Source organism: Balaenoptera ricei, chromosome 7 (genome assembly GCF_028023285.1).
Source record: "Balaenoptera ricei isolate mBalRic1 chromosome 7, mBalRic1.hap2, whole genome shotgun sequence".
Lineage (NCBI taxonomy): Eukaryota > Metazoa > Chordata > Mammalia > Artiodactyla > Balaenopteridae > Balaenoptera > Balaenoptera ricei.
Window position 1 is genome coordinate 14,496,791 of NC_082645.1, and position 24,132 is coordinate 14,520,922.

At 44.2% G+C, this 24,132-nt stretch overlaps 1 protein-coding gene across 1 annotated transcript in view; it reads right to left on the reverse strand.

Moving 5' to 3' along the window:
• Window positions 1-5,491: 5,491 nt before the first annotated feature.
• The window catches only part of ERCC3 (ERCC excision repair 3, TFIIH core complex helicase subunit), a 37,226-nt gene continuing 18,585 nt past the window's right edge, over window positions 5,492-24,132 (reverse strand). Inside the window, exons 11-15 of the mRNA XM_059927689.1 lie at window positions 15,791-15,887; window positions 14,551-14,668; window positions 9,872-9,990; window positions 7,553-7,705; window positions 5,492-5,972 (exon numbers count right to left, since the gene is read on the reverse strand). Of these exons, the coding sequence (XP_059783672.1) occupies window positions 5,841-5,972; window positions 7,553-7,705; window positions 9,872-9,990; window positions 14,551-14,668; window positions 15,791-15,887 (619 nt within the window). The 3' untranslated portion in view covers window positions 5,492-5,840. The remainder of the gene's footprint in view (window positions 5,973-7,552; window positions 7,706-9,871; window positions 9,991-14,550; window positions 14,669-15,790; window positions 15,888-24,132) is intronic.

The following is a 24,132-nucleotide window of genomic DNA, read 5'->3' on the forward strand; positions in this document are numbered from 1 at the left end:
GATCCCTGGTCCAGGAAGATCCCACATGCCATAGAGCAACTAAGCCCATGCGCCACAACTACTGAGCTTGCACTCTAGAGCTCACAAGCCACAGCTATGGAGCCCGTGTGCTACAACTACTGAAGCCCATGTGCCTAGAGCCTGTGCTCCGCAACAAGAGAAGCCACCGCAATGAGAAGCACACACACTGCAACGAAGAGTAGCTCCTGCTCGCAGCAACTAGAGAAGGCCCACGTGCAGCAACGAAGACCCAACGCAGCCAGAAATAAATAAATAATTTATATATATATATTTTTAAACGTAGTTTTCATTTTCACTCAATTCAAAAATACTAATTTCCCTTTGATTTTTTTTTTTTAATTTAGAATTGTGTTACTTAGTTTTCAAATATTTGGGGGTTTCCCACAGATCTTTCTTTTACTGATTTTTAATTTACTTCCACTGTGGTCAAAGAACATAGCTTGTGTGATTTGAATCCTTTTAAATTTATTGGGACTGGTTGTATGACCCAGAATTGAATCTTAGTAAATGATCTGTACGAACTTGAAAGGAATGTGTATTCTGCGGTTACTGGGTGGTGTTTTATAAATGTCAGTCAGGTGAAGTTGGTTAATAGTGTTGTTTAAGTCTTCTGTATCTTTACTGATTTTTGGTCTATTTATTCTATCAATTATTGAGAAAAAGGTATTAAAATCTCTGAAATGTGAATTTTTCTCTTTCTTCAGGTGTATCAGTTTTTGCTTCAAGTATTTTTAAGCTGTAATTAGGGACATAAATGTTTAGAATTATTAGCTCCTCTTTATAAAATGACCCTGGTAATATTCTTTGCTCTGAAATCTATTTGGCCCAATATTAATATAGCTACTCCAGCTTTCATTTGCTTCATGTTAGCATAGTATATATTGTTCCATTCTTTAAACCTATTTGCATCTTAATATTAAATCTTGTAGGCAGCATAATTTTGTTCTTTTAAAAATCTGACAATCTCTGATTTTTAATTGAGGGCGTTTAGACCATTCCCTATTTATTCTCTACTTATCCCATCTGCTCCTTATTTCCTTCTTCCTCTTTTTCTGACTTCTTTAGAATTGAGTATTTTTCATGACTTCATTTTATCTCCTATATTGGTTTATTAACCACAATTCTTTATGTTATTTTAGTGGTTGCTTCAGTACCACAGGCGACTTTCAAGTAATGTTATACCACTTTATGTATAACACAAAAACCTTACAACAGTACACATCCACTTCTACCCTCTTGGCTTTTGTACTATTGTTGTTATACATTTTACTTTTACATGTTATAAACTCCACAATACGTTTCCTTTGTTCTAAACAGTTATCTTTATTTTTTTATTGTGGTAAAATATATATAACATAAAATTTACCATTTCAACCACTTTTAAGTGCACAATTCAGTGGCATTAAGTACATTCACACTGTTGTGCAACTATGACCACTATCCACCTCCAGAAGTTAGTGATCAGTTCTTCTTTAAAAAAAATGTAAATAATAGAAAACCTTTTATATTTATCAATGTAGTTTGTAGAGGTCTTCAATCCTTTGTGTAGATACAAATTTCTAACTAGCATTATATTCCTTCCTCAAAGGACTTCCTTTAACATGACCTGTAGTGCCGGTCTGCTAGTAATGAATTCTTTCAGCACTCCTATATCTGAAGAAGAATTTCACTTTTATTTTTGCAAGATCTTTTCACTGGGTAGAGAATTCTAAGTTGTTGGTTTTTTTCTTTCAATACTTAAAGATATTTCTTGATAGTCTTCTTGATTGCATAGTTTTTAATAAGAAATCTCATCAAATATTTGGGGGTTTCTGACAGATCTTTCTTTTACTGATTTTAAATTTAATTCCACTGTGGTCACAGAACATAGTCTGCCGTCTTTATCTGTGTTTCCCTGCACAAAAAGTGTCCTCTCTGGCTCCTTTTTAAAAACAGTTCTGCCCTCACTTTTTCTCTCTCCTTTCACATTTTACTATTTAAGCAGCATGAAGAAATCAGGTGGCTACTTGAACATTTTGCTTGCAAATCTAAGCAAATCTTGCAAATCTAGACCACAAAGTTCATTAGACACATTCTGCTTTCCATATAACTGCAGATGACAGTGCCACTAAATTTTTGGCCACTGTGTAACAGAGATCCCCCTTCCTCCAGTTTCCAATAGCAGCTTCTTCACTTCCTTTTAAGCACTCACTGGCAGTGTTCTTAAAGTCCAGATTTCCACTAATAGTCTGCTGAAGGCAATTTAGGCATTCTCTAACATGTTCCTCAAAATCCAGCCTCTCCCCACTTCTTAGTTCCAAAGCCACTCCCACATTTTTGAGTATTTGTTACAACGGCATCCCACTCTTGGTACCAAGATCTATATTAGTTATCTATTGTTTTGTAATCATGGGCAACCGTGACCACTATCCATCTCCAGAACTTAGCAATCAATTCTCTTTCTTAAAAAAGAGATGTAGAAAATAAGACATTTTTTAATTTAAAATTTTTAAAAATTTTAAATTTTGTGGCTTAAAATGACATTTATTATCTCACAGTTTCTGTGCATCAGGAATCCAGGACCTTAGCTGTGTCCTCTGGTTCAGGTCTCTCACAGGATACAATCAAGGGGTAGGTTAGGGCTGTAGTCATCTAACCAATGCAGTCATTGGTTGTAGGCTCAACTAAGAGAGGAACAGTTTCCAAGCTCACTCCTGTGAATATTGGCAGGATTCAGTCCACCATGGGCCATTGGACTGAGGCTCCCTCCATTTCTTGCCATGTGGGCCTCTCCACTGGGCAGCTTACTTTGTCAGAGCAAGCAAGTAAGAAATGTCAGAGAGAGTATGGAAACAAGTCTTTTCATTATGAGTTGTATTTTCCTGACTCTTTGCTTGCCTGGTAATTTCTGATTGGATGTCAGACACTGTGAGTTTTACCTTATTGGTTGCTAGATATTTTTGTGCTGTAATAATTAGCTTTGTCCTGAATTGTAAGTTACTTGGAAATAACTGGATCCTTTTGGGTCTTGCCTTCAAATTTTTGGTAGGACTCATGCAGCATTAGTTTAGGTCTAACTTTCCACAGAACTGAAGCAAAACCTTGCTGAACACTCTACCAGATGCCCTGTGAGTCGAGGATATTCAGTCTGGCTAGTGGCAACAGGAATAGTCCAGGCCCTGGATAAGCTCCCCCTGACCCTTTCATGTGGTTCCTTCCCCAGCCTTGGGTAGCTTCTTTACATGCAAGTGCAGAGCACTGCTCAGTGGAAGACTCAGGGCCCCTCAGCAAATCTCTTTGTGCAGCTCCCCTAGTTGGTACTTTGTCCTATACATTCCACCTGCTATGGGGTGTAAGGGCTGGTTCGGGGAAAAGGCAGCAGGAAGGGATAACAGGATAGATGGTTACCAGTGAGAGGTTCCCTCACAACTTCCCTCAAGGTGTAAGCAGGCAGGGTTATCGTGTTCCTTTTATTTTAAGTCCATAAACTTTGAAAAGAGTCCAATTCAATAGTCACTGGATACCTACTATATGCCAGATATTGGGGTACAGATAGAACTCGAACCAACAGCATACAAATATGTAAAAACCAAAAATGAAAAAAAAAAAAGGACAGCATAAAGGACATAGCACAGTACAGGAAACACTTATAGGGGTAGGAGCAGGAGTTAGGTTTCCTGGAGATGATACATCTCAACTTACTTTTAGAGAATAAATAGGAATTTATTACATGGTGTCAAATAAAAAACTCATCCCGGCTTGTCAAGGAGAGACTTTATTTGAAAGGATTGCTGCAAAGGGGAGGGCAGCTATTACAGCAGGGAGAACACACTGACCATATGATCAGCAAGCATTTCAAGAGTTAAGCAAAAAAGTTTTTCTTTTAAAGGGAGGAGGACACAAGGGAGGGGCTGAGGAAGTGGGATGAATGGGAGTGGCAATGGCAGATGGCAGGTCAGACAGTGTTTTACCCTGAGTCCCACTGGACTCAGGAGGGCCTGTAGGCTGAACGTGGGCCAAAAGTCAGGGGCCTGCAGAAAGGAGAGAATCCTAACCAAGGTCTGGTTAACAAGCATTTTGTTCCATTTCATCAGTGGGGACAAGCGCTTCAGCTAATCATTCGAAGCAAAGAATGGGAATCTGGAAGGTCTGTGTCTGGCCTTGTCACTGGTAGACAAGGAGGGCACCCAGGAGCCTTATCTCAGACATATGGGGAAAGGTGGTTCTTTGCAGTAAGCTGTTTTCCGGAACACAAAAGATGGCGGGGGGTGGGGGAGAGTGGGTGTGTGGTTCTTTAATAAAAGTCCCTGTTTTCCAGGATCACGGGGCTTGGGTAAAATTCAACGTTATCTGTAGACAGGTTGGAGAACAAGAAAACGGTGAGCAACAAGGAGATACACGAAGTGCTTGGCATTGCTTGAGTATCTCAGGCATGACAGGACATGAGAATCTGGAAATAATACTGGTTATAATCCAGTCTGAGACATCTGGGTGCCACCCACTGGGGTGAGTGGCCTTAGCACGGCTGTGCCTGAGCACAGGCCTCAGGTCTGGCTGCTGGGGGCCACTTCCAGGGTTTGCACGGACAGAGCGGCTCTCCACGGGTCAGCACCAACTGCTGGCCACACTGTGAGAGTGTGTTTGTCCCCAAAAGGTCAGCTCAGTGAAGTGGAATGCGGGGGAGGTGGCTCTTGCTCCGAAGCACTCTTGACAAAATGAATGTGGTCTTCTCCCCGAGTGGGCGATGACGGCTGGGAACACTGCTGCCGGGCGGCAGGGGTGGGCACACTCCAAGTCGGGCGGCCTTAGCTCGCACAGGCTTCCACCACTCCCCAGGTGCGCGGCTGTCGCCTATTAGAACGAGCCTCCTCAAAATAACACATTCTTCTTCGTGACCTACGCCTGTGCGTGCCTGCCTGTCTTCTACAGACCAATCCTGCCTCGTGTGTCCTTTCCTGAACACCTTTTCGTTCATACCAGGAACAGAGCAGAAAAGCCCAGAGATGTCTTTCATAATAAAGGAACCAGCCGTTAAAGATCAAGGGTACTAAACTGCTATTAGAAGAGGAATCCAGCCTCCCAGCCAAATCAACAATGTGTCTGGGGGGTAGAAATAAGAGTTGATTCTCTCAGGGAAGCTCAAGCATCAGGAGCCGTGTGCACTGTGGCTCCCTACGAAGGTGATGGCCTTCGGGTGACCCAGAGGACCTACAGCTGTGGGTGCCTCCCATGGAACCCACCCGAGCTGAACAGGGAGGGGCCCGGCAGCACTGCAAACTGCTCAAGCTCCTCCACCGCTCTGGACCACCGTCCCCTGTCAACACTGCACACTAACGGGCAAGTCTTCTCGTCTCTCCGGTGCTCCCTGTGGACGGGCCCCATCTAATTCCTCTGGGCCTGCCGCCAAGTGGAGCCCTGATGGAGTTTTGTCATCTAGACATAGCCCATGCCTATGACGAGGTGTAAGAACAAGGCGTACGATGAAGAGTGGTTAAACATCCCAGTGCTGTTTATTCAGGAGAACAGTAAGATAAATACACCTAAACATTACAGATTTTTATGTACAGGAATGACCACTCCCCAACAAGTTTGAAAAGCGGTCTGAAAAAAACAAAAAATGCAGTCCCCCCACTCCCACCTTCAAACCCTGGAACGCCCAGGAAGACAGAGTCAAGCTCTTGATGCACTGTCTTGAACACAGCCAACAGGTATCGAGTCTAGATTGGTTTGGCCGACGCTACTGGAAAGCACACGGATGTGGAAAGAAAATGCGACGTTTAAAATCCCTTTCCAGTGCTGGTGCTAGGCACCCAAGCTTCACCTACGTGACCCTATGGGCGTCATTTCCTGAAGCGCTTGAAAAGCGGGTGCACGTGCTTATTGGAAGCCTTGCTCCGTGACGAGTGGTACTCCATGTACACTGTGTCGTCGGCCCCAGACATGGAGCTCATCGTGCCGAAGCGCCGAGACACCTGCAGGGCGACCCGGCGCACCGTTAGTTTACAAAGCGAAACACCCTCCGCCTATAACATTCATAATCATAATAAGATAAATTTGTAAGACTTATAAAAGTTTCATAGATTTTATTATTTTTAAAATAACATTTACTGACCACTTAGTATGTCTCAGGCATTGTTCTAAGCAGCTTATACTTATTTACGCATCTTACCTCATCTAATCCTCACAACCATTATAATCCCCATCTTACAGAAGAGGAAACAGGCACAGAGAAATGAGGTATTTGTCCAAGATCACACAGCTCTTAAACAGATGGGACTTGAACCCAGGCAGTCAGCTTCAGATTCCCTGTACCTAGCCATACACCATCCTGCCTCTCTTAATGACAATTTCTAAACAGAATTTTAACAGTGAGGGCAGGAGTCCCTCAAAATCTCCTGAGACCCTACCATAAGGCTTTGAATCAACTGGAAATCCTTTCTAGGCCTGGGCCTGAATCTCGGCTCTGTGTCTCACTGGGTGGCCTTGGGCAAATACTGAACGTCTGCACCTCAATGAACTCATCTGTAAAATGGGGATAACCACATCTGCTTGACATGTGTGGTGTGAACAGAAATCACACAAGTCAAGGGTCTGACCCCAAGCCTGGGACACCACTCGCACCAGATTCCAAGCAAAGTACGCAGACAGGCACTGAAGCCACGCCTTGTACAGCCTCACCTTGGGTGACCCACTGTGAGGTGGAATTGACCAGACACCACCTTCAGACACAGAAACAGCAAGTTTCCCTGGGCTCCTGTGGAGAGCGCCCAGGAGGAGATCCAGCCCCCAACCCCCAGGTCTGGAGACAGAAAGGTCTCAGGCTGCGGGGAGGGCAGCACCTCCCTGGTGACACTGCTTCCTTCTTCCCTTGTTCCAGCCATCGCTCACCTTCCAGCTCTAACACCAACTTAGTTTCAAAAGCACCTGATGAAACGGTACTTCTCTCCTTGGAAGGGCTTGATAATAAGAATTCCTCATAATGATACTTTCATTAGTTATACCGTATTATATTTGCCTGGCACATAGTAGGCATTCAATAAGTATGTGCAGACTAACTGAAAAGTTGTGCATTTTCAGAGAACTCTAAATTTTTCGAAGAATGTATGGAAACTACAATATGAGTTGATTCTCAGACCCATTTTACAGCCTGGAAGACTCAGTTTCATTACTGAGGAGGAAGCCAGGGATAAGGTGACGCGCCCAAGGCCAAAAAGGCAGCCCCAGGTCCGTCACGCTCCTTCCAGTAGCCACCCTAGGCAGAGCCCGGGCTCCCACCTCCAAATACTAACAGATACTTACGCCAGACTGCTATGTGAACAGAGCAGGAGACCAGCCACACCCGCCGTGGGCTCAGACACATAAAACAAGACGACGCACAGAAAGGTTAGCAGGGGTGTTTCCGATTATTCTCTTCTCTACGGTCTCCTGTGTGTTCCAAGTTCTTGAGAAAATCACACAGGCACACGCACACAAAGGACTGTGCGGGCGTCTGTGTGTCTAAGGCGCTGTCCTTCGGGAGAACTGGCACATGGAGCCTCACCCGCTCACTCACCTGGCTGGATCTGGAGCCAAACTCTCCCGCCACCACCTCCTCCTCGGCATCCAGGTCAGTGGCCGCCAGGACCTTCTGTAGGAGTTGCTGTTGCTCCTCTTTCGTTGAAAATGCCAACTCTTCCTCCTCCATGTTGGCCAGCTTTGTGATCACCTGCAGAGCAGAACCCTCTTGTTTTCTCTCCCTGGAGCCGATCCCGCCTTCTCCTGGGCTCACCTGGTCTGGTCACTTGCCCCTCAGGCCCAGCAGAGCAGGTGGCTAATGACGGAGAGCTCCTCTTCGGCAGTGCAGAGACCAGCCTCAGAGCCACTGTCAACAAGGAGCTTAACTAATGACTGCAAGGCAGGAGAGGTTCAGGACATTCTAGAAAACGCTGCTCCCAACACATGGCAGCTAAATGATCACTTACAGAAGATCAACAGGATCTCGGCAATCTTAAAACAACCATTCTGGTAGTTTTCCCACCTTGCACCAGGTAAACGAAGGACCAAAAACCGAAAGGCACAGCCGGCTGCCCTTCAAGAAGGCCTCCAACCTCCGGGCTTGGCACCCAGGGCTTCCAGCGGGACGGGCACTTACAAATGATAGGATATTAAGAATGGATTTATAAGATTTTTTTCCAAAAGAGAAAGATAAAAGCATGGTGGAGGTTTGGTTTTCATTTCTTTGGAGATAACCTACTACAAGGCTTACCTATCCCTGCAGAAAGCATGGACTGATTACATACAGCAGGGGACCCCAATCCCCAGGCTGAGGACCCGTACTGGTCCGTGGCCTGTTAGGAACCGGGCCACACAGCAGGAGGTGAGCGGCGGGAGAGTGAGCGAAGCTTCATCTGCCGCTCCCCATGGCGCGCATTACCGCCTGGACCATTCCCCCCCACCCCCGTCGCTCGCATTACCCCCCTCCCCACCGGTCTGTGGAAAAACCATCTTCCATGAAACCAGTCCCTGGTGCCAAAAAGGTTGGGGACCACTGAGTCATAAAGGGAACTTCCTTTCCTCTCTCTTTCTTCTCATAATTTCAATTAAAAGAAAATTCCTAGAAGGATCTGGCTGCGCCCTTCAGGTGGCCACAGATCTGGAGTACAGATACGGGACACTTCTGCCCTGGCCTGATCACCAGGGTCCTGAGTCTGGGAACCCTAAGCTGGCTGCTCTCAGCAGGCAGCCCTGGAGGTGAGCAAGGCAAAGGCAGCTCCAACCAACACAGACAACCAGGTGCTCAGGTACCATGTTGTCGAGCTCACCCGTCAAAGAACCCAGAGCACTTCCTGATTCGCTGCTTCTCTTACCCTTACGACTCTCCCGGGAACCAGGAGGTATGGATGCTATTATCAGCTCGAACGTTACACAGACGGATAAAAAGGTCAAAATGAAAATCCTTCGAAAAACTGTCCCAAGTGTCCTGAGCTAGAGTTCAGCATGAGAAGTCTGAAAAGTGTCACTGCCTCTGACTAAAAGGGGAGGGATCAGACAACCCTGTCCCTTTTCTAAGGCTAATAAAGGGAACTCTATTAGTTCTGCCCTAAACCAATTTGAAAAAGATACAGTCTAAAGTATCTGAAAAGGCAGCCTACAGCCTTTCACAAATCAAGAACCTGGGAACTTATATGTTCTAAGATATCCTTTTAATCCCCTGCTTCCAGCACCCTCCACCCACTACCACAAGTAAAAACCCTTTGGGACACTAAATCCTAACAAAAACTTAGTATTCCTATTGACACAAACAGGAAAGAAAGCAAATGCCTTAGCCAGTGAAAGTTCGCCAAAGCTTTAGAATTTCCCAAACTACTAAAATACCAGATTTACAGTACATGGGTGGCTCTGATGTCTGTGAGGCCCGCTGAGGCCCAGGCTTGCCAGATGACTAAGGGCAGACTCTCCCAGCTACCTGGAGGGGGCACCCCCTGAGAAAGTAACCCCGAGGGGCTCAGACTAACACAGTGATGGCCACAGTTCCTTCATCTCGAGTCCTACTAGGCTAGCACATTTTCCCACCAACATCTAATGTTTTCTTTGCAAGACAACTGTAAAAAGTTAACAAGCTGAGACTCCAAAGGCCTCTTGCTTCAGAGGCCCCATTCTTTGACCATTCACTGTGAGAAGTTGGAAAGAGGAGGGATCCTGCACAGTATTTTTCCTTCAAAGCTCCCCACAATTCATGCAAGGACAAAGGTACCCTAATGTCCCCTAATGTCCTGTGCCTGCCTGAGATCTGTCCCACGCTCATGCTGACAGCGGCCCCCCACTTCTCATGGAGGGCTGGGTACAAAAAAGTCTCGGTCCTACTCCGACCAGAGACCAAATGCTTACATACCTTAAAGCTATAACCTTGATCTACCAAGAACCTCTGCCGCTTGGTTGAGTAAGCCATTTCCTGTGTGTCCTGGGACACCAGCGAGTAGAAGAAGGCATTGTACTCCTCTGCAACCATCCCTGGGGGAGGGCACATAAAAGGACAATATTAGCTGTTAGAACGGCAGGAACTAAGGGTCCAGGGTTCAAAAGCAAGTACTGCAGTGGGAGAGCTCTGCAGTCAGAGGGGCCATTGCCCTGATTCTGCAAGAGGACTTCATCAAAATTAAAAACTTTTGTGCTTCAAAGGACACCATCAAGAAAGTGAAAAGACAACCCACAGAATTGGGCAATACATTTACAAAGCATATATCTGATAAGAGATTTGAATCTAGGGAATTTAAAAAACTATTACAACTCAACAATGAAAAGACAAATAAACCAATTATAAAAAGGACAAAGGATCTGAATGGACAGTTCCCCAAAGAAGATATAAAAAGAAGATTCATGTGTCAATGAGCACATGAAAAGAGCTCAATATCATTAGCCATCAGGGAAATGCAAGTCAAAACCATGACAAAATACTACGTGGCACACACTAGGATGACTAGAATAAAAAAGATGATTACAGTTGTTGTCAAGGATGTGGAGAAACTGAAATGCTCATACACTGCTGGTGAGAATGGAAAATGGTACAACCACTTTGGAAACAGTCTGGCAGTTTATTAAAATGCTAAACATAAAGTTATTACACGACCCAAGCATTATTCTAAGAGCCAAAAAGTGGAAACAATCCAAATGTCCATAAATGAATTTTAAAAAGTGGTATGTCCAGGGACTTCCCTGGTGGCGCAGTGGTTAAGAATCCGCCTGCCAATGCAGGGGACACGGGTATGAGCCCTGGTCCGGGAAGATCCCACATGCCGCGGAGCAACTAAGCCCGTGCACCACAACTACTGAGCCTGCGGTCTAGAGCATGAGAGCCACAACTACTGAAGCCCACGCGCCCTAGAGCCCGTGCTCCACAACAGAAACCACCGCAATGAGAAGCCCGCGCACCGCAACGAAGAGTAGCCCCTGCTCGACACAACTAGAGGAAGTCCACGTGCAGCAACAAAGACCCAACGCAGCCAAAAAATAAATAAAATTTAAAAAATAATACTCAAAAAAAATAAAAAGTGGTATGTCTATACAGTGGACTATTATTCAGCAATAAAAAAGAATGAAGTACTAATACATGCTACAATATGGATAACCCTTTCGAAAACATTATGCTAAAACTACTAAAAAAAAAAAAAAGGCTCAGAGAGAAAACCCAGTAACAGGAGAATTATCATAGTAACTAGGACAGAAAATATTGTAGCCTATAAAATCTGATCCTGCAGGAAAATCTGAATATTTTTGCTTCACAGTTCAAATGTCAGTAAGTTAAGTATCTGTGTACTGCCTCTGAATTCAATTGTTTCCTTGTCTTACAAGAGTTCAGAGATGCAAAGAAAAGGGCTAAGCATATTATATCAGATATTTTCCTTTTTCTCCCTTTGTTTTATTGAGATAAAATTGACATATAGTGCTATATAAGTTTAAGGTACACAGCATAATAATTTCACTTACATATATTGTGAAATGATTACCTCAATAAGTTTAGTTCACATCCATCACTGTAGTTTTGATTTGCATTTCCCTAATAATTAGTCATGTTAAGCACCTTTTCATGTACCTGTTGGCTATCTGTACATCTTCTTTGGAAAACATGTCTATTCAGGTCCTTTGCCCAGTTTTTGATTGGATTATTTGGATTTTTTGCTATTGAGTTGTATGAGGTCTTCATTTATTTTGGATATTAACCCCTTATCAGATATACGATTTGCAAATATCTTCTCCCATTCCATACACTGCCTTTTCATTCTGTTGATCATTCCTTTTGCTGCGAAGAAGCTTTTTAGTTTGATGTAGTCCACTTATTTTTTATTTTGTTGCTTAAGCTTTAGGTGTAATATCCAAAAAAAACACTGCCAAGACCCATGTCAAGGGGCATTTTTCCTTTGTTTTCCTTTAGAAGTTGTATGGTTTCCAGCCTACATTTAAGTCTTTAATCCATTTTGAGTCAATTTTTGCTAGTGGTGTAAGACAGGGGTAATTTCATTCTTTCACATGTGGATATCCAATTTTCCCAGCACCGTTTATTAAAGAGACTATCTTTTCTCCACTGGGTATTCTTGGCTCTCTTGTCAAATATTGGTTGATCATATATGCATGGGTTTAATTTCTGGGCTCTGGATTGTGTTCCACTGGTCTATATGTCTGTTTTTATGCCAGTAACATACTCTTCTGATGATCACAGCTTTATTATATAACTTCAAATCAGAAGTGTGATGCCTCCTGCTTTGCTCTTCTTTCTCAGAACTTGCTTTGGCTATCTGGGGTCTTTTATGGTTCCACAAAAACTTTAGGATTGCTATTTTTACTTCTGTTAAAAATGCCACTGGAGTCTTGAAAGGGATTGCATTCAATCTATAGATGGCTTTGGGTAGTACAGATATTTTAACAATATTAATTCTTCCATTCCATGAACAAAGGATACTTTCCATTTATCTTCTTACATTTCTTTCATCAATGTCTTGTAGTTTTCAGTGTAGAGCTCTTTCACCTCCTTGGTTAAATTTATTCCTAAATATTTTATTGGGGTTTTTTGTTGTTGTTGTTGTTTTTTGTTTTTTTGGCTGCACGGCATGTGGGACCTTAGTTCCCTGACCAGGGATTGAACCCGCGCCCCCTGCAGCTTGGAGTCCTAACCACTAGACTGCCAGGGAAGTCCCCAATATTTTATTGTTTTGGATACTACTGTAAATGGAATCATTTTAGTTCCTTTTTAGATAATTTGTCGTTAGTGTATAGAAACACTACTGATTTTTGTATGTTAATTTTGAATCCTGCAACTTTACCAAATTCATTGAATAGATCTAACAGTTTTTTGGTAAAGTCTTCAGGATTTTCTATGTATAAAATCATGTCACCTGCAAACAGAGAAAATTTTACTTCTTCTTTTCCAATTCTGATGCTTTCTATATCTTTTTCTTACCTAATTGCTTTGGTTAGGACTTCCAGTACAATGTTGGATAGGACTGGTGAGACTGGGCACCCTTGTCTTGTTCCTGATCTTAGAGGAAAAGCTTACAAATCTTTCACTATTAAGTATGAGGTTAGCTGTAGGCTTGTCATATATGGCCTTTATTATTATGTTGAGGTACTTTCCTCCTATACCTAATTTGTTTAGAGTTTTTATCATGAACAGATGTTGAATTTTGTCAAATGCTTTTTCTGCATCCATTGAAATGATCATATGATCTTGTCTTTAATTCTATTAATGTGATATATCACATTTATTGATTTGCATATGGTGAACCTCCTTTGAATCCCAGGTATAAATCCCACTTGATTATGGTGAATGATCCTTCTAATATGCTGCTGAATTTGGTTTGCTAGTATTTTATTGAGGATTTTTACAACTGTATTCATTGGATATTGGCCTGTCATTTTCTTTTCTGTAGTGAACCTTTCTGGCTTTGGTATCAGGGTAATACTGGCCTTGTAAAATAAGTCAAACAGTATTTAAAAAACAAAATTCCAATCAAATTCAAAGGGATTTTCAAATTAGCCTTGTTTGTGTGTGATGAGTAAGGAATAAGTAATGAATCACTTTCATATATGCTAGTCAGATTTATCCAGCAGTCTATTACATTCTGTTATGTACTCTCATTCCTCATTATTAACAGTCCTGCAAGGTAAGGATTGTCACTCCGACTTTGGATGAGAAACCAAAGCTCAGAGGGTCAAATTACTTGCCCAAGGTCACACAGTTGGTCTGGTGCTCAAGTCCATGTTTGCTATTTCCACTAACTTGCCCTGTCTCCATTTCAAACACAATTAGCTGTTTCCTAAACATACTCAAAAGCAGTACAATTACAACACCTGCCCACTAATCCTGTCATTTTCAAACATCCTAGCAGTCCAAGTTCTTCCTAAGATTAGTGAATTCCTTGAGGACAGAGCCTGTGTCCTTGTTTTAGGACCTGCCTGGTCTGCTAAGAGGATGTCATCTCTTAGCAGAAACGTCAGTCTCTACTCTGCCCATGATTGGGTTCTGGGCTGCTTTACTGCAGTTAACAAGCAGAGGAAGCAGGATTCTTGCTTCCTCATTCACTGAGCTTGTGATGTCCCTGCTGTAAGCTGCCACTCAAGGGACCACTCTTCACAGGTTATGAGCAAGGTATCCACCTTGCGGCTGCCCAAGCTGCTCCTACCAAGCCCTCCCCTTACTCTTTTTTTTTTTTCCTCCCCTTACTCTTAACTCAAGGTTCAGGGGACAGCTGCCAGCTCCTACACTTCCACTGGTGGTCTACGCTCTGCTTTCTCCCTTCTACATCTACACCATTACGCACTGCTTTCCTGGCTCCTCTATCTACCAACACAGACACTCAGCTCAGACTGTGACCTCCAGACAGCTGCCATGGAAAACATCCACATGCTCAGCCCCAGCACATGAGAAATAACAGTGGCCAAGGAGACCCTGGTCCTTGCTTTGGGCCCCCTGTCCATCCCCTTCAGGGTCTACCTAGCCCAGGAGCACAGGCTCACCCGCACAAACAGACACCTGACGGAAGTGGTTTGAAAAGAGAGACCGCCTGGAGCAGAAGGTACCTTTTTTTGCTCGGAGCACTCGCCCCAGCCTCTGGGCCTCCTGCCGCCGGGAGCCACCATGAGATGAGATCTGAATGAGAACATTTGCTTCTGGCAGATCAAACGACGTGTCACCCACCTATAGAAATGAACCAGCTGTGAGATTGGGAAGGTTTTTATATATGAGTCAAAAGGGAAAAAAAAAGTCAACTGGTGTCAAATTTAAATAAGCTCTGTAGGTAATTCAGGAAAACAATCACTGTCCTCTTCAGTCTGTACCAGGGTCCTTCAGATGCACGCAGGCCTCTAAGGACCTAGTATGTTCTCCTGAGAGCTGTCCTATAGAAGCTGTCACGACCTGACTCCTAACCATCTGTCTCAGCAACAGTCCCGGTGTGGCTGCTAGGGACCCAGAGACAAGAGGGCCCTATCAACAGACTCTCTGTGAGTGATTCTTCTTATTTTTTGCTACAGAAATAGGTCTGCACAAAACCATCCACAATCTTAACTGGAGGCTATTGAGGCCAACAGCAAAGGTCGGACACGTGACCTGGGAGGGGCCGCTGCCTGCAGTGGGCTGGATTCTGACTCTGGGGAGCTGCCTTAGCCTGGGGAGCGGGTGGGGGCGGGGATCCAACCATCAGGGTTCCCAGACACAGAAATAAAAGCTTGACCCATCCATGATCACTTTATAGGTAAATCTCGTTTCTTTTGGGCTTTGGGTCTGTTCGAACCTGAATGACTATTCTAAACTGTTGGGCCACCACTTTTAACTGCAAATTAAAACCGTCACCAAGCTGGGCCTACATGATTCTGCATTGTGTTTATATTCACCACCCACCCCCAAGGCATACCAGAAGCCAGGACAAAAGCTGCCCACCACCCACAGGAATCTCCAATGCCACAAAGAGAACCTTATGCAAATGCCCACCTTTGCCATAGTAGGTAATGAACTTTTCCCCCTTGTATAAAGAAAATACAACTCTAAATTCCTGTATCCCAAAAAGAGGTGGGAAAAACTCAAGTCAAGCAAAAGGACTTGCTATGTTATATACTCCTTGAGTTAGGAATATAGATTATATACATTAAAACCCTACATCTGCTTCTTCCACTACCTGACAGGCAACATTCCTCTGCCCCCAGACACTGGACACATGGGAATGAAAACTGACACGTGACGTTCCTTCAACAAACACCAATTCACTGCCCAGAAATCATCCAGTGTCCCCCAGGCCCGGGGGCTGCTGCATGCCACACTGACCTTGGATATGAAGATGGTGTTGATTTTGGGGTTATGCTTGAAATTCTGGAGAATCTGCATCCTTTCTCCCTGGGATGTAGGACCATAGATATAGGGTCTAGAGAAGAAAAAAGCTGTGTTAGGAAGACTACAGAATCACTCCTCAATTATCCTGAAAGCATGCAGAGGGAAAGGGAGATCTTGCAAGGTTTCTCTCTTCCAGGAAGCCCTCTGTCATGCAGAAACATCAGGAAGAGAGCCATAAAAGTGAGAGGCTACAGACCCTCCCCACCACCTTTCCAAAACACACACACCCCACCCCTTCCCCTCTGAGCCAAGATGCAGGTCACTACTCTCTTCAAGATTCCCTCCTTTACTTTTTTGTTTTTGGCCTGTGCTCCTTCCTGCCTCAGTATCTCTCACTCTAAGCTTAGTGGCTATACAAGGAGAATCCCCTAGATTTCACAAAGCTCAATGGGAGCGGCAAAGAAAACATTGCTATTTGCAAACAGAAGTTTAGAAGGAACTGTTTCCTAATCAAACAAGCATTCTCCAAGAAAGGAGAAAAGAGCCCCTTCCAGACTTTTCCTCATGGACCCCCTATAACACTAAGTTCAAAACATTTCTCTTGAGTTTCCAGCTCTGTGCCAAAGGGTACAACCCTATCTGACAATCTCACTGGTTATCACCTCTTGGCACCTGGCAAAGCCATTCCTCTGCTTTTCTCGTAATGATGCGGTTTTGCAGCTTCCGAAGGGTCAGCGACAACGGTGACGGTGACGGTGACGGTGACGGTGACGGTGACGGTGACGACAAGGACAATGAGGACAGCTACCAGGTATGCAGGGCCCACCCACACCAAACATGCAGCTGGGTTCTACCCTGGGGCAAAAACATCCATGCCTGCCCATATTCCTCACAACTGTAAAAGGTAGCTTTCGTGTTCCCAATTTACACACGAGGAACTGAGGGTCCGGAGCCTGAGGAGGCTGAACCCAAGTGGCTGTCCCACCACTGAGGCCCACGAGCTATGCCCGGGCAGTGCCCATGGAAGGCTCAGGAAGCACGACTTTTGATACTCCACACGTGCTTCCCAACACTGTGCTACAAACTGGGCACAGATGTACCCGAGAGAGCAGCCCCCTTGCCTGTGGGGAAGCTGGGCAGGGCCTGGGACAGCTGGATGCTTCCCTAACCACGGCAAGCCTGGCCTGTGAGAGTGTTCGGGGCACCACACAAATCTTATGATTTTCTGTATGTGTCATGCTGTGAAAAAGGTCGGGAAACTGAACTCTTCAGAACAGCCTGTCTCTTGATACCCAGGTTTTCAGGTGGTTCTTTTTCTCCTCGCTCGTCATCAGGAAACACGACACATACAGTGGTGAGCCCTCAGTTTCTGAAGGTTCTCTCATACAGGAAATGAAACAGAAGGGTAACCATCCTTCGGAAAGAGGACCTAACATTTGCTGAACACCTACTAGATGCAGGAATCCTCTGAGGTACGTGGTGGTAACTCCATGTGACAGTGCAGCAAAAGGAGGTTCAGAGAGGTAAAGAACTTTCCCTAGGTCACACAGCTAATAAGAGGAGGAGCTGGGAGTCAAATCCAGTGTGTCTGACTCCAAAGTTCATGTTCCACCCACTACCTCACACTATCAAACAACCCAAAGAGTCTCTCCTGCAAAGTACTTTAGTGACACCTATTCCTTTCTCAGTAAGGTCGAAACAAACCAAAAACTCAGAGACTCCCTGCCACACACCAGTCCCAAGTTACAGAATGGAGCATAGCCCAGGATCCAAAGGACCATCGTATAGCAAGAAAGTGAGACAGACAACAACACTTCATACACTTAAAGGCCAGAAATAAAAGGAAAAAAAAAGATAATAAGTAAAAGTTGTAATTACGATTCTAGTACCCATGGCTGCCCTTCACCATGCCAGATTGGTTCAGATTTGACAGTGCCAGGCAAATGAATGTCCCTCTTGAGGGAGGCTCCAGGAAGAGTCAGGATGGAGTACTGGAATGCAGGCGGGGATACGAGGGAGGATGGCTCTTAAATCAGACACAGTAAATATATGCACTGTCTTGATGCCCCTCTCAAATAGACGCTAATGCGACAGTAGTAAAGGATTAAAAAGACACAAACCCACAAGGGCAAAGAGAACAGAAGTAACAGCAGAATGGTGAAAGCAGAACTGTGGAGGTGAAAAGCAGATAGATACAGGCATGGAAACTAAACTAGCAGACCAGAGAAAGCAGAAGCCCAAGCCAGCAGGAGGGAAAAACCAATACAAAACAAGCCAATTTTCTACACAGAACACAGAAGCATTCAGGATCTAATCACCAGTTGCCTCGGAAGGTGGGTGGTAGGGTAGGATTACAGACAGAAGGACTGACAGAGCACATGCATAAGGAAAAGTGTCAGACCCCAACCCTGAGAGCCAGGCATGCCTCCTCCCACCTGGCAGAGAACTGGAAGTTTACTTTCTAGATTCTGAACAGAAAGGTCTACACTTAGGGACCTCAGGCAGAGCTGAGGGCGAAGCAAGATTGAAAGTGAAGAACGACGGGGATTCCCTTTTCCCTCCCCCACCACAGGCTGGTATCTAGGAGACCAGAAGATTCCTCTCTGGAGAAACTTTCCAGCACAAGAGAAAAGACCCAGAGATACTGGAATCTGGCAATCTCTTGACAAACTAGCCAGGTCCCTGCATGATCATGCTGTGGAGAGGTCCACAGGTCAGCAAACCCACTAAGCTATACACAAAGGCCAATCAGCTTTTTAGCGGCTGACCGTCAAATAAGAAACTAGAGCCAAAGACTACCAAAAATCAGAAGAAGGTCTCTAAAGATAGAGCTGAAACAATCAAAACACTTGAAGAAAAGAGAGACAGTGTAGGGAATAGCAGAAAGCTTCAAAAGCTTTAACAGCCTCAGAGAAGACACTGTACTTACTCAAAAAACAAGAACAGCTGGCGATAAAGAACTCTTGGAAATTAACAAAAGCTTCAATAGTGTTGGAAGACAAAGGGATAAAAAATGGGAGAAAATGGGAGTTCACTGGAAGTCCAGTGGTTGGGACTTGGCACTTTCACTGCCGTGGCCCGGATTCAATCCCAATCCCGCAAGCTGTGCAGCACAGCCAAAAAATAAGGAGAAAAAAGAAAAGAAAATTGGAGAAGCTGTCCAGAAGATCTAACATCTGACCAGCAGGAATTCAAAAAAGAGAGAAAAGAAAAAATGGAGAAGATGAGTAACAAAGAAAAAACAAAGAAATTCTCGGAATTGGAGGACACGAGTTTCCAGACTGAGAGGGTCTACTGAGTGTCCATCACAATGAAAGAAAAAAAGATCACACTAGTCATATTGTTTAGAAATTTCCAAAAATGAAAAAACAGATTCTAAATTCCTGAGAGAAGGAGCACAGGACCACCAGAACAGATCATCAGACTTGCAAGCAGCTGCACTGGAAGCCCCGGGAAAAGGGCCCTGCCTTTGATATTCTGAGGCCCAGCCAAACTACTGATCAAGTGTGAGACTGAATAATGACATCTGCAAGCGCATTCTTAAAAACTTTTCCTCTACGTACCTTCTCTCAGAAATCTACTAAACGATACACTCCATCAAAACGAGTGACCAAGAAAGAGGAGACTTGAGATTCGGCAACAGGGGCTCCAACACGGGGAAGAGGAACAGGGAATTCACAGGATGATGTCAGAGGGACAGTTAGGCAGCATCTCTAATGCTAGAGAGCACGCAGACCAACGCAGAGCAGGAGGATAAAGTGCTGGTTGAGGCTGGTGGAGGATGAAGGACCGGAAGGCATCCACCAGGGAAAGAAAGTGAAAAGAAACCGAGAGATGACCTGATGGATCTGACCCTTTTGAGAAGGAGTTTATGACTGCATGAAGAGTCCGAAAAGGAGTAATTAGTAATTATATAGAAAACCAAGAGAAAGTAATGACAAGGCAATTATTAACTTCAGGAAAAACAAATGTTAACACAAAGGAAAATGTAAGCATGGTACACTATCTGCCTTGGCTTGAACAATACTTACACAGCCAAAATAATGTAACACTGAATACTAACTTAACCCCAAATACACTGGGAGGATGGAGTGGGGGGAGGGGATGGAACGGCATATGTAAGAGAGCTAAATCCACAACTCTCATGGTAGGAAATTAATAAGCAATTTCTACAATTAATAATCAAGAAATTACTATATAAATTATTACTTAGAAATATGAAGGTAAATAGAGAAGAGAGTTGAAAGTGGCTATGTTTGGGGAAGAGGAATTGTGAGTAGGAAGATAGGTGCAAGGAACTGCTGGTTTTTCTAAGTCTGTTACTTTGATAAAAAGTATTATCTTTCCTACATTAAAAAAAGGTATGGACCGAAACCTTCAAGATGGCGGAGGAGTAAGACATGGAGATCACCTTCCTCCCCACAAATACACCAGAAATACATCTACATGTGGAACAACTCCTACAGAACACCTGCTGAATGCTGGCAGAAGACCTCAGACTTCCCCAAAGGCAAGAAACTCCCCACGTACCTGGGTAGGGCAAAAGAAAAAAGAAAAAACAGAGACAAAAGAATAAGGACAGGACCTGCACCAGTGGGAGGGAGCTGTGAAGGAGGAAAAGTTTCCACACACTAGGAGCCCCTTCACTGGTGGAGATGGGGGGGTGGGTGGGGGGAAGCTTCCGAGCCACGGAGGAGAGCGCAGCCACACAGGTGTAGAGGGCAAAGCGGAGAGATTCCCGCACAGAGGATTGGTGCCGACCAGCACTCACCAGCCTGAGAGGCTTGTCTGCTCACCTGCCGGGGCTGGCGGGGGCTGGGAGCTGAGGCTCAGGCTTCGGAGGTCAGACCCCAAGGGGAGGACTGGGGTTGGCTGCGTGAACACAGCCTGAAAGGGGCTAGTGCACCAGAGCTAGCCGGGAGGGAGTCCAGGAAAAAGTCTGGAACTGCCTAAGAGGCAAGAGACCACTGTTTTGGGGTGCGCATGGAGAGGGGATTCAGAGAACCGCCTAAACGAGCTCCAGAGATGGGCGTGAGCCGCAGCTATCAGCATGGACACCAGAGACGGGCATGAAACGTTAAGGCTGCTGCAGCCACCAAGAAGCCTGTGTGCAAGCACAGGTCACTATCCACACCCCCCTTCCCAGGAGCCTGTAGAGCCCGCCACTGCCAGGGTCCCGTGATCCAGGGACAACTTCCCCGGGAGAACACACAGCGCGCCTCAGGCTGTTGCAACGTCATGCCCGCCTCTGCCGCCGCAGGCTCGCCCTGCATTCCGTGCCCCCTCCCCCCCTTCCCCCCCCCCACCCCGCTCCCTCCCGCACGGCCTGAGTGAGCCAGAGCCCGCTAATCAGCTGCTCTTTTAACCCCCTCCTGTCTGAGCGGAAGAACAGATGCCCTCAGGCGACCTACACGCAGAGGCGGGGCCAAATCCAAAGCTGAACCCCGGGAGCTGTGTGAACAAAGAAGAGAAAGGGAAATTCCTCCCACCAGCCTCAGGAGCAGCAGATTAAATCTCCACAATCAACTTGATATACCCTGCATCTCCGGAATACCTGAATAGACAACGAATCATCCCAAAATTGAGGTGGTAGACTTTGTGTGATTTTCTGTATAGCTTTGCTTTTACCATATTTCCTAGGGTTCTGTCTGTCAATTTTTTTTTTTAATAGTTTTTAGAGTTTGTTATCATTGGTGGATGTGTTTTTTGGTTTGGTTACTCTCTTCTTTCTTTCTTTTTTATTACTTTTTAATTATTTTTTATTTTTAACAATTTTTTTTATTTTTTAATAACTTTCTTTTCTTTTTTTCTTTCTTTCTTTCTTTCTTTTTTTCTCCCTTTTCTTATGAGCTGTGTGGCTGACAGGGTCTTGGTGCTCGGCCGGGTGTCAGGCCTGTGCCTCTGAGGTGGGAGAGCCAAGTTCAGGACAGTGGTCTACCAGAGACCTCCCAACTCCATGTAATATCAAACAGCGAAAGCTCTCCCAGAGATCTCCATCTCGACGCTAAGACCCAGTTCCATTCGACAACCAGCAAACCACAGTGCTGGACACCCTATGCCAAACAACTAGCAAGACAGGAACACAACCCCACCCATTAGCAGAGAGGCTGCCTAAAATCATAAGGCCACAGACACACCAAAGCACACCACCAGACGCGGTCCTGCCCACCAGAAAGACGAGATCCAGACTCATCCACCAGAACACAGGCACGAGTCCCCTCCACCAGGAAGCGTACACAACCCACTGAACCAACCTTAGCCACTGGGGGCAGACACCAAAAGTAACGGGAACTACGAACCTGCAGCCTGTGAAAAGGAGACCCCAAACACAGTAAGCTAAGCAAAATGAGAAGACAAACAAACACACAGCAGATGAAGGAGCAAGGTAAAAACCCACCAGACCTAACAAATGAAGAGGAAATAGGCAGTCTACCTGAAAAAGAATTCAGAGTAATGATAGTAAAGATGATCCAAAATCTTGGAAATAGAATGGAGAAAATACAAGAAACGTTTAACAAGGACCTAGAAGAACTAAAGAGCAAACAAACAATGATGAACAACACAAGAAATGAAACTAAAAATTCTCTAGAAGGAATCAATAGCAGAATAATTGAGGCAGAAGAATGGATAAATGACCTGGAAGATAAAATAGTGGAAATAACTACTGCAGAGCAGAATAAAGAAAACAGAACGAAAAGAATTGAGGACAGTCTCAGAGACCTCTGCGACAACATTAAATGCACCAACATTCGAATTACAGGGGTCCCAGAAGAGGAAGAGAAAAAGAAAGGGACTGAGAAAGTATTTGAAGAGATTATAGTTGAAAACTTTCCTAATATGGGAAAGGAAACAGCCATTCAAGTCCAGGAAGCTCAGGGAGTCCCATACAGGATAAATCCAAGGAGAAATATGCCAAGACACATATTAATCAAACTATCAAAAATTAAATACAAAGAACAAATATTAAAAGCAGCAAGGGAAAAACAAAAATAACATACAAGGGAATCCCCATAAGGTTAACAGCTGATCTTTCAGCAGAAACGCTGCAAGCCAGAAGGGAGTGGCAGGACATATTTAAAGTGATGAAAGGGAAAAACCTACAACCAAGATTACTCTACCCAGCAAGGATCTCATTCAGATCCGAAGGGGAAATTAAAACCTTTAATGACAAGCAAAAGCTAAGAAAATTCAGCAACACCAAACCAGCTTTACAACAAATGCTAAAGGAACTTCTCTAGGCAGGAAACACAAGAGAAGGAAGAGACCTACTATAACAAACCCAGAACAATTAAGAAAATGGTAATAGGAACATACATATCGATAAATGTAAACGGATTAAATGCTCCAAGCAAAAGACATAGACTGGCTGAAGGGATACAAAAACAAAACACGTATATATGCTGTCTACAAGAGACCCACTTCAGACCTAGGGACACATACAGACTGAAAGTGAGGGGATGGAAAAAGATATTCCATGCAAATGGAAATCAAAAGAAAGCTGGAGCAGCAATTCTCATATCAGACAAAATAGACTTTAAAATTAAGACTATTACAAGAGACAAAGAAGGACACTACAGAATGATAAAGGGATCAATCCAAAGAAGATATAACAACTGTAAATATTTACGCACCCAACATAGAAGCACCTCAATACATACAGCAAATGCTAATGACCATAAAAGGGGAAATCAACACCATCATAGTAGGGGACTTTAACACCCCACTTTCACCAATGGACAGATCATCCAAAATGAAAATAAATAAGGAAACACAAGCATTAAATGATACATTAAACAAGATGGACTTAATTGATATTTATAGGACATTCCATCCAAAAACCACAGAGTACACTTTCTTCTCAAGTGCTCATGGAACATTCTCCAGGATAGATCATATCTTGGGACACAAATCAAGCCTTGGGAAATTTAAGAAAATTGAAATCATATCAAGTATCTTTTCCGACCACAACGCTATGAGACTAGATATCAATTACAGGAAAATGTAGAAAATACAAACACATGGAGGCTAAACAATACACTACTAAATAACCAAGAGATCACTGAAGAAGTCAAAGGGGAAATCAAAAAATACCTAGAAACAAATAACAAAACACAATGACCCAAAACCTATGGGATGGAGCAAAGGCAGTTCCAAGAGGGAAGTTTACAGCAATACAGTCCTACCTCAAGAAACAAGAAACATCTCAAACAACCTAAACTTACACCTAAAGCAATTAGAGAAAGAAGAACAAAAAAATCCCATTGTTAGCAGAAGGAAAAAAATCATAAAGATCAGACCATAAATAAATGAAAAAAAAATGAAGGACACAATGGCAA